The 11,624-nt window shown below is 40.2% G+C and overlaps 1 protein-coding gene across 1 annotated transcript in view; it reads right to left on the bottom strand.

Annotated features, from left to right (window-relative positions):
* LOC101735118 (zinc finger protein 721-like) overlaps positions 1-6,342 on the bottom strand; it is a 28,388-nt gene extending 22,046 nt beyond the window's left edge. The window contains exons 1-2 of the mRNA XM_031903959.1: positions 6,308-6,342; positions 5,219-6,162 (exon numbers count right to left, since the gene is read on the bottom strand). Of these exons, the coding sequence (XP_031759819.1) occupies positions 5,219-6,162; positions 6,308-6,341 (978 nt within the window). The 5' untranslated portion in view covers position 6,342. The remainder of the gene's footprint in view (positions 1-5,218; positions 6,163-6,307) is intronic.
* Positions 6,343-11,624: the final 5,282 nt, after the last annotated feature.

Below are 11,624 nucleotides of genomic sequence, written 5' to 3'. Positions count from 1 at the left end.
AAAGAGTCAAACAGTTGTTTTTAATCACTAATGGTGAGATTCCTTCTGTAGAATTGATCAGTAGATTTAAGACATGCAAGTTGCAGGATGATGTTTTTGCATTTGCAGCAATGTTTGAAAAAGCCTACAGATTGGTCATGGAATTAACTGATACAAATCAACCAGCACCCAAGGCCATGATCAATGAATTTGTACAAAAATGTATATTTCTTGATCCTGTAGCTATTGTGCATGCATCCAGTTGTAGTTCATTCCAAGACACAATAGCTTTTATTGAGAAATATAGACTGGAACTTCTGTCACGCAGCTCAGAATCTACTGACAAGCAGATAGGATCCTTGAGGGAAGAAGGTTTAAAGAAGACTTTTTGTAATTTTTGTAAAAATACAGGTCACATAATTCGCAAGTGCTTCCGGCTACGTCGGCATATAAAAAGAATTAATAATAATGGAGAAGGTCAGGTAAATAGGGATTCCCAAAGATGTGACTCTGGTATACAGACTAGCAACAGCTGCAATCCCAAACTGACCAGCACAACCCATAGAGGTCAGGAGAGAAGGAGCTATTCTCTGTTGTTAAAACGATTAATAGAAATGAAATCAAAGGGTTAATGTTAACTTGACCTAAATTATTCACTAAAGGTTTGTAACATTTGTATTAAGTAACCAAAGGTTTAAGATTTGTTGTAATGCAAAGTTAATATATACATGGAAATGTGTATTGTGTTTAAATAGCCTGTCTTTCACATAAACATATATTTAAAGCAAGTCCCATATAATTTTGCCTAATATGGACAGGGTTATCCCCAGATTAATTAAACAATACTTTGTATGCTGCTAACTGGAGCTGGTAAGCCATGGGGTAATGTGCAGATATTGTTTATGTGGGAGAATGTATTCTAGTATGCTGCATTTTCATTTCCATGTATATTGACTATTGAAAAAAGTATCATAAATTAAAATTTAGTTTGCCAACCTTTACTGAATAAGAACCTATGAAGGTTAAATACTGTAAGTCCTTATGATGTATGTGTATTAACAGATGCACTTAGTGGATATTTTTACTTTGTTAAAAGGGAATGGAATTTGCTAAGGTGCTAGAACAGCAATTCCTTGAGACAGCAGAACAGCTGCTGGGGGTCATTAGTATACGGGGTATATTTACCTATGTGAGGGGGAGGGAATAGCCAACTCATAGTATGATATGGCAAAAACAAAGTTATTTCTGAATTTATGTCTCTAATATGTTGAACCTTGTCTTAATGTTTTTCCTAATTTTCCCTAGGAATTATGGTTTAGTCCAAGTGGAAAAGGAAATTGTTATTTGAATTTGTTTCCTCTTTTGAAAGTGCATGAGGAAAATTGCATGTGAGATTAATAGTTTGGTGCTCATGTAGTCAAACAGATTAACCCATTGCAATATAATAAATTAGACTAATTGAGTGAACCAAGGTGAGGGAATGATATCCTTACTTAGTTTAAATACTATTGTGGTGTTCCATCTGCACGAGGATTTTAGTCACAATGTGTCACATGGTGTTTATAGGTGACTGACAGGTGCATGTAGGGATGGTGGTTGATGTGGATAAGGGGTGATTAACATACATTAACAGTCTGCCCCATTTGTTTGCAAAATGTTTCCTTAAGGATTAAATCCCATAGATAATATGTGGTAAATGAAGAACTAAAAGTGCACAGGAAAAAGTGTTACAGCGCAGATTAATGTATTGGCATTTTTCTAAAATGTATAAAGAATGATATCTTGCAATGATATTTTTTAAGAGTACTCCATAGACATCTTAAAGATCTTTGATGATTATATTTTGAGATTTATCGGATAATCTGGCCAATTATACGATAAACAGTTTAAAATCAACAGAGATGAATTACAAGATGTATATGTTAATGTTTTTATTATGACCGAGTCTGGATCCATTATTAAATTTTTATTTTGTTAAATGTACGTACACATTGTTGAATGTATATTTTGTCAAGGTCATAGTGTTTTAGTGTGTCTGAATGACATGCTTGTCTCCCATTTGGCAACTGGCAACTGTTAAAGGTATTTTTGTTTCACATGCCAGGATCCCTGAGTTAGCTATAACTATAGATTATATTACAAGAGTAGTTGATACCCTGAACTGACTGACAGCAGAGATGTGTGAGAACATAAATAGTTTTACAAGTTCCTTTAGGGAATGAAGGGGGATCCAAATCAAGTGTGGTTTTGATATGGGTCAGCTGTTATGGTGATGATATAATAATATATTCCTTTATCTTTATACATTGTAGTATAGGTTGTAAGACTTACTAACAAAGGATAATGGAATAAGGGGTAAGAATCACATGAAGCATATGTAATTATCTTTTTAAAAGGTAATAACATCTCTGAAGGGTAGTAATATTTGTTAATGAAGCCATAGTGTATACATAAGAAACATATAAAAAAGAAACATATAAGAAACCCACATAACATTCAAGGTATAGTTAATTAAAAATGTTACGAAATAATGCATATTTATTATCTAGAAGGAGGGAAATAACTGATCTCTTAAGTCATTATGTTATACCACGAGTTATTTGTATGAAGTTTCATGTGTAATACACAAATTTGTGAGATGTTTTGACTAAATCGTCATTAGTACCTGATATATCAAGCTCAAACTAGCAAAATTATGCAAAGAAGAGTTATTAATGTTACATTTTTTTTTAAATTGCTAATGGGTCTTGAATATATAAAATGGTATGAAATACTTTTGTTTGCAAAATAGTTGGTTGCAGTTTTTCCAAGTTTGTACTTGCTGTTTAAAGCTGCTGATGCCGTATCAACAGTACAAGTTTGTGATAAAAGGCAGAAAGTACAAGTGATGCTCTCTGGTATTAGTTTACATATTATGATGATGAATTGTGGTAATAGCATAAATAAAAAATGTACTCATATGTATGATGATATATATATTATTTTATACCTCAAAGAAATAATAGTTAAAGTGAATTTAATCATGTACCTCACTTTTCCAATAGGTCTAATTTTAAATCTACTCACATTTGTGTATTCATGTGTACTTTGGATAAATTTGTGTATGAATGTTTAGAAGTGTCTCTATGAAACGTGTTCATTTATATTGTATTCTCATCCATGGAAATGTAAAATGATAGGTTTAAATTAGTTATCAATTTTGTTAAAGTGTAAAATGAGGGTTCATTTTTATAAACATGTTCCCTTTATTCCCCTTACAGTACTGTACCCCTACTATTATTTGGTTTGTTTATATTATTTTTTTTTTTGTTAAAGTAATTCAGTTTTTAGTTTTTTTGTAAATTCATCATACACTTACATAATACACAAAAGCTCACATTTATTTCTTGTTGATGTTTTTCCCAGACAGTAACAAGTTCTGCATGGAATGACATGGTAATACAGTTATTGGGTTATTATATACCTATAAATATAGGTTTAGTGACACTGATATTTCAGTGTAGGTCAGGGATAGAGGACACATGGAGAAGATGCATCTGTCTGCAACAGGAATGGAGACAACATCACCCAAGGAAACCTGATGTAAAGGTGATGCAGTTGTAACAGAGACTGTAATTTAGGATAAAATTGAGGAGTATTTGGAAATACAAAGTGGAATTTCAGCAAAAGACAAATGGAGGATGATTGAAACTTGTCATTAACCAGTAGTGGACTGGCTACATTTTGGACTCTCTTCTAAAGAGGTTGTATCTTTGCCTGTTATTCCAGCTGGTGTTTTCCCCAAAGACTGTGTTTGCTGTTAAAGGCCTACCTAAGGGGTGTGATGAATCTGTTCTTAAGCTCAAAGTTATTTTTAAACCTGCAACAACTGTGTTACTACTCCCAGTGTTGCCCCCTGCCTCCTACAGTATCTGAAACTCAGTGACTGATATTCTTTTTCCCAAGAATACATAAGACTAAACGAGTAAAGCTTACCCAGGCTACACCTGTTCCTGACTCTGTATAGACTGTGAATGGCCAGGGCCTAAAAAGTGTGTTGGTGAATACATGTACCAGTGCAGCTCCCTTATTCTCCATAGGGACTCGGTAGCTCACGCCTGAATGGATGTCAAGTATTATTTTGTTCTAAGCCTTGCAAGGCCAGAGAATCAAAGGAAGCTCTTATATGGAATGGATAAAGATTCCAAAAAGATGTTCCCGGCATCATTCACAGGAGAAATGTTTGCCAAGTGCTGTATAAAAGAATGGGTTAAGAAATAACAAGAGCTATTAGTTAATTGATTTCTGGGCACCTGTAATACTATTGGCTTCTGCTTAGGTACATGTTGGTACTACGCTGTAAAAAGACGGGATGAAGAAGTTACAATCAACTACAATAAAAAACAGAGGGATAAGGAAGGTTGCATGGAAAGTTTAATACTAAAACATTGGAGGACAATGACTATAGCTGAATCCAAAAGGAAATAAAGTTCATCTGAGTTGGAAGAAACACGCTTAGGGATAGTTAGATTAGATCTTATATCCTATCGCTGTTTCCCATCTCATTACATGATAATGAATTGTTATTACATAATATTTACATCATGGACATTTCACAGGTTCCAAGAGACGTTTGAAGATCTGAGGATTTTTTCCCATGGACTTTACATTCCTGAGTTCAAAATAAAGTTATGATGTGTTGAATATAGGTTATCCATTTGAGGGGGATTTGTAATATATTTTCACAGAATTATAATTCCACAGCATATGAAATGTATACCTATCATTCACACATGTTGTAAGTTAATTTGGGAAAGGACTGAGCACGCCTTTTAACATATGTTCTTGCCTTTTATAGATACTTGGGGGGTAGGGACATACTGACACCAGGCATATACTCTGGGGCACAAGTCTCTTGCTCTCTCTCTCTTCCCAGGAGGGACAGACACATCTCGCTCTCTGTCCTGGAGGGACAGACAGGTCTCTCTCCCTGAGAGATGGGCACACATCCAGACACACACACACACATATATGAAACATACACACATACTACATATACTTAACATTATTTTTTATATGCATTAATTGTACAGATTACTCCTGTGAGCTGTCAAGGGTATGTTTGACTGGCTGTTTGTACTTTGCATATAATTTGTAACTCCACACAATAAAGATATTTTGCTATCACCTTGGTGAGTGGTACTTTGACCATAATACTTACACAAAATTTTATAATAAATAGATGATATTCTACAGTCTCCGTGTGGATCTTCTGGTGGCTGGTCAGTCTCTTCTTCAAAGGGAAGCTTTTCCCACACTCCGTGCAGGTAAAGGGTTTCACCCCCGTGTGAGTGATCATGTGAACAAGGAGTTGGTACTTATGGGTAAAACTTTTCCAGCATTCCGTACAGGTGAAGGGTTTTACCCCCGGGTGAATTTTCTGGTGATTGTGCAGGCTGCTGCTGTTAGAGAATCCAGCCCCACATTCTGTGCACTTAAATGGTTTCTCCCTTGTGTGGATTTTATGGTGCAAGCGAAGGCTGACCTTCTGAGAGAAACCCCTGCCGCATTCTGAGCAGGTGAAGGGTTTCTCCCCGGTGTGAATTCTCCGGTGGGTCTGAAGGATATTTTTGGTGGAGAAGCTTTTCCCGCATTCAGTACAGATGAAAGGTTTCTCTCCTGTGTGAATCTTTTGGTGACGGGTGAGGGTATTTTTTAAGCAGAAGCTTTTGCCACATTCCGTACAGGAGAATGGTTTGACCCCCGTGTGGGTGCTCACGTGAACCAGCAGTTTGTACTTGTGGCTAAATGCTTGTCCGCAATCTGTGCACGTGAAGGGCTTCTCTCCCATCTGACTTCGGTGATTCTGTTTAACCCTGGCCTGTGCCTCATACTCTGTGCAGATGAAGGGTTTCCCCCCTGTGAGCATTGTATCACAATTCCTGCCAGTACAGACACTCCGGTGTGCAAACAGCTCACTATCCGACCCAAAGCATTTCCCACAGTTACAGCAAATAACCCCCGATGTTTCTGGGCCGGCAGCTTTATGGTTCAAGCTCAGTCTGTGCTGGGTTGGCCCTTGGAGCGGCACCTTGGGGGTATTCGGAGAAGCATCACCAGATTCACGTGCTAGAGAATTACATTGGGGTAACAATGATTTGGAGTTAACAAGATCCCGTTCATCCCCATGAGTCAAGTCAACATCTGAAATGAAAAAAAACGAGAGAAATCGGTAAAAGTGATGATATATTTATACTTTTAATTCAGTAGTGAGCAACTATCTGTGCATCACATTACTACATGAACAAATGTGCAGGGGGATATAGAATCAAAGGCACTGGCTACTTACCCCCATCAGTAAGTGGCGCTGCTGAGCTTTCCATTGGGGTCTGATGGTCCTCAGGGTCCGGTTCTTCTTTCTTTATCTGTAACATTTCTGGTTGTGGCTCTGGGGAACCTGCCAGTAAGTAATGGGCACTGTCATGTAAAGCTGGGAGTAAGGAATTATACTGGGAATTATGTCTGTAGGGCAGAACCTCCTGCTGGGGTTTAACCCTTCCTGTCCCCCCAGCAAAGCTGAGCTCTGTGTAACCAGATGGTCTGTGTCCTACAGAAACGTTACTCACCGGCCCCAGGAACGGGATCCATTTCCCTCTTTATTGTGGGCAGAGGCTCCTCAGTGTCCGGCTCTTCATTCTCCCATTTCCCCTCTAACCTCCTTGGTTCCATCTCTGGAGAGCCCCCCACCCCTCTGATATAAGGGCATTAAGGCCATTCCTGATGGAGCCCCAGTCCCACAGACAGTGCAGGGGGGGAGGGAAGAGCAGTTGCCCAGCAGCCCTGGCAGGGAATGGCAGGGGGAGGGAAATGGCAGGGAATGGAATGGGAGGGGGGAAGGAAATGGCAGGACACATATATCAGACAATTCCCACTTCCCATCCCAGAGATTATTTTGCTGTTCATGTGGCTCATGACGTCACCGCGCCATGTAACCACTGAGTCTGGACCAATCAGAGAGAGTGCCCTTTCCTGTTCCTTCCACATGGCAGTGGGCACCAATGGGTTAATCCCCCCTGCCGTGAGGAAGGTACAGGAAATGACACAATATAAAAGACTTCCCCTTCCCCCAGCGCCCCATCTCTTTTCTTCCTGTCGTGCAAACCCCCGTTACCAGCAGAGTAGCTCTCCTCTGTCTGATGCTCCTGCAGCCGAGATCCTCATCTTTTGAGTGCGCAGAGAGAAGCCGGCGGGCTTATGGCCATCCGTTGCCCACAGTGCAGTAAGTCGCAATGCCGATCCATCAGGTGAGGCGCATGCGCGCTAAGACGCTGAGCGCCCCGGTCTGGAAAGCTGAAGCTGATTTGCGCTTCTGCGCATGCGCGAACTTCCGGGTAAGATTTAAAGGGACGGTTGGCGCCAAATTTGAAATTTAAACGGCGTTTTTTTCCCTGTTTGGCTTTTGGTGTCTTTCCAGATCAGAAACTTTGCCAATTGTGCTTATTGACCAAAATTGATCCTGGGTGTAAGTAATTAACCCATTGGTTTTATTTTACGCATGGAGCTTCAGGTTGTTTAAATTTTTAACCTGTGTGTGTAATATATTTTACAGGCTGTCTGTAATGAGTCTCAGACGATCACACTCTGGCTCCAGGGGGTAAGCTTTATAACTTGTGAGAGCATGGGACCATTTTTTAAAAAAGAATGTTTTTTATGGTAAGTACTATTTTATTGTTGTTGCAGGAGCTCACCGCAAGGTGAAAGACCTAGCAAAAGCAAGTCACTCAGAAAGCAATGTGAAGCTTGTGGTGACCCGGCCTGGCAAGATAAAAGGCTATGCAAAAAGTGTCTCTCTGACATCGCTGGACCATCCGATCAGATGAATACCATGATGGATTGGATGCAATCTACCTTCAAACAATCTATGGCTTCTATGGTAGATGAGGTGACGGAGAAAGTTATGCGCAACATGGATAAGCATTATCCTACCCCTGCGACGGCAGTTGGCGAGCAGCCTGAACGGGAGATTAGATTCTCCAGTGTATCTGAAGGGGAAGTGTCCTTCTCGGACAACGAATCAGAAGGTTCCGATGAACCTCTTATTAAACATATGAGAGCCACTTTGGATCTAGATGTTGTTGATCCCCCTTTGAAAAAAGACAAAATGTTCAAGGCTTGTGGAAAAAAGAATCATACGTTCCCAGTGCACGAAGTTATTTCCAATCTGATGCTTCATGAATGGGAAACACCAGACAAAAAACTGGCAGAATCAAGAAAAAACAAGAAAATGTACCCGTTTGCAGAACAGGATGTTCGCCACTGGACTGCAGTTCCTAAAGTTGATGCTTCCATCACTAGGGTAGCCAGACGTACTACTTTACCTGTTGATGAAGGGGTTTCTCTCAGAGATGCCATGGAAAGAAGGCAGGATGCCACGCTCAGAAAACTCTATCTGGTTGATGGAATGGCCTGTAAAACATCTGTCGCTATTACTTCATTGGCCAGAGCCAATAATATTTGGCTTGCTGACATAGAAAGTGCCCTCAAGTCTGGGGTAGAGAGAGAGAAAATTATTGAGCTCATTCAAGATGTAAAGATGGTCAACGACTTTACTTCAGAAGCTTCATTGGATGGAGTTAGATTCGCAGCCAAAGCCATGGGGTTGGCTGTGGCAGCCAGAAGAGCCTTGTGGTTGCGTCATTGGCATGCAGATTCTCAGTCTAAACATAATCTTTGCTCCCTCCCATTCAAAGGAAATTTGCTTTTTGGAGAAAAGTTGGAGCAGATTATATCCAAAGCTTCTGCTGGAAAATCAGCTTTTTTACCTCAAGATAAGAGAGAAAGAAAACCATTCAGAAATCCCAAACAGTCCTTTCGTGATTCCAAACAGTACAAGCCAGGAAAACCTTTTCAAAGGCAACCATGGAGATCCAGATTCCAGAATTACGACAAGAAAGATCAGAAAACAGATAAAAAATCAGCATGATGGTGCGAGAGCCCCTCTGTCTCGAGTAGGAGGAAGATTAAATATGTTTGGGGCAGTGTGGGCTCAACATACAAAAGATGCCTGGGTCATCAAAACCATCACAGAAGGATATGCTTTGGAATTAAAGAGTTATCCCAAGAGAAGCTTCGTGTCATCAGAAAAAATCAGGTCTTCAGAGGCCATCAAGAAGCTTCGCTCCATTCTCTCAGACCTTTTAAGAAAAGGAGTAATTTCAGAAGTGCCCAAACAAGAGAGGTTTGGAGGAATATATTCTCATCTGTTTCTAAGGAAAAAACCAAACGGTCAGTTTCGGGTTATTCTGAACTTAAGAGTACTCAACCAAGTCCTGTTAATTCGTTCATTCAAAATGGATTCGATCAGGGTTATATCACAACACATCTGCCGTGGAGATTGGATGGCAAAGATAGATCTCGCAGATGCGTATCTCCATGTTCCCATATGGAAACCTCACAGGAAATTTCTCAGGTTTTTCATCCTGGGAAAACATTTTCAATATCAAGCCATGCCCTTCGGTCTGTCTACGGCTCCCAGAGCTTTCACCAAGGTGTTAGCCCCGCTTTTAGCTCATCTCAGGCTTCAGGGGATCCAGATTTTCGGATATTTAGACGATCTCCTAGTCAAAGCTCAAACAAGGCAACTCCTCCTAGATCATCTTCAAATTGTGATCAAAACCCTTATGGATTGGGGATGGCTAGTGAATTGGGAGAAATCAATGTTGAAACCCACTCAAGAAATCACTTTTTTGGGAACCATCATCAACACAAAGAAATTTCACCTCAGTCTGCCCACAGAGAAAATTCCAGATATTCAAACACAGGTGTTATCCATCATTCATCACCCTGTCACCACAGCGAAAGTTTGCCAACAAGTTATAGGGAAACTCAATTCCACTATAGATTCGATCAGATGGGCAAGAATACACTTGAGACAGCTACAAGTAGATTTCCTCAATCAATGGGACAAAGATTATCGGAGGGATTCCCAGATAATTTCATTATCAGATCACACCATCAACACATTGAACTGGTGGATGGAGACCCAGAATCTTCTAGTCCCAGTGTCCTTAACTCCTCCTTCGTGGGAGATCATTACCACGGATGCCAGTCTCAAGGGCTGGGGAGCTCACTACAAGGGACTCACTTGCCAAGGGACTTGGAAAAAACAAGATGTGAAGAAATCTTCCAATTGGAGGGAGCTAAATGCAGTGCTTCAGAGTCTACTTTACTTTCGTCCCCTTATCTTAGGGAAGGAAGTGCTTATCAGGTCAGACAACCAAACTACGGTAAATTACTTAAACAAACAGGGAGGCACCAAATCTGTAAGTTTGTTGAACACGACCACAATTATTCTGAATTGGGCAGAAAAGAATCTCAAACTTCTAGCGGCCTGTTACATACCGGGGACCCAGAACCAATTAGCAGATCGGCTCAGCAGAAAATTCTCAACAAGAGAATGGGAACTCAATCAAAAGGTTTTCAAAACGATTTCCAACAAATGGGGTCCATTTTCCATAGACCTCATGGCGAATTTTCACAACAAGAAGATTCCAGTTTTTTGTTCCTGGAGACAGGACAAAAGAACCATCTTCTGGGACGCTTTTTCTTTCCAGTGGAACTTCAGTCTAGCCTACGTATTTCCTCCCACTGCAATGATCTCCAAAACAATCAAGAAGATCAGGGAAGACAAAGCAAATGTAGTTCTGTTAGTTCCATGGTGGCCCAGGAGACCTTGGTTTCCTCTTTTAATTCAGATGGCTGTAGACAAACCGTTTCATCTTCCAATTTGCAAGGATCTTCTATCACAAGGGTCCCTCTTCCATCCAAATCCAATGAGTTGGGCTTTAACAGCATGGAAGTTGAAAGGAACCGGCTGAGTCAGCAAGGAATCCCGAGCAAAGCTCTTTCTACTATTTTGGCTTCCAAAAAGCCTTCGACTCATCTTAAATACTCTAAAGTCTGGGACGTTTATTCCAGTTGGTGTTCTTCCAGAAATGTTAACCCTTTTGGTAATTCGGTGGGCCCTTTGATCGAATTCCTTCAAGAAGGAGCGGATCGCAACCTTAGCAACTCTACGCTTAAAGGACAAGTCACAGCTATCTCTTCTTTTGCAGATTGTTCTTGGGCGAAAAATCCGTTGGTTAAAAAATTTTTCATAGGTCTTAGCAAACTTCGACCTGTGTGTAAACAGAAGATTCCTCCTTGGGACCTCTCTTTAGTACTAAATGCTCTGATGGAAGATCCCTTTGAACCTTTGGATAAAGCTTCTCTCAAAATGGTTTGCCTAAAAACCTCTTTTCTGCTTGCTATTACCACAGCCAGAAGGGTAGGAGAAATCCACGCATTATCCATCAAACCATCCAAAATCACCTTTTTTCAAGACAGAGTTGTTCTTAGAACAGAGGATAATTTTGTCCCTAAAGTCTCTTCAAAGTTTCATCAGTCTCAAGAGATCATCCTTCCATCTTTTCATACCTGTCCGGAGAATGAGCTTGAGAAAAAACTCCACACTCTAGATGTGGTTAGATGTCTAAGAATTTATTTAGAGAAAACTTCTTCAATCCGCAAATCGGATGCTTTGCTGGTTACTTTTGCAGGGAAAAATCCAGGATCCAAAGCTTCAAAAGGTTCCATTGCTAGATGGATTAAAGAATGTATTCAAATTG

Source organism: Xenopus tropicalis, chromosome 6 (assembly GCF_000004195.4).
Source record: "Xenopus tropicalis strain Nigerian chromosome 6, UCB_Xtro_10.0, whole genome shotgun sequence".
Lineage (NCBI taxonomy): Eukaryota > Metazoa > Chordata > Amphibia > Anura > Pipidae > Xenopus > Xenopus tropicalis.
The sequence above is the reverse complement of the archived record's forward strand: the minus strand, read 5'-3'. Positions and strand labels throughout refer to the sequence as shown.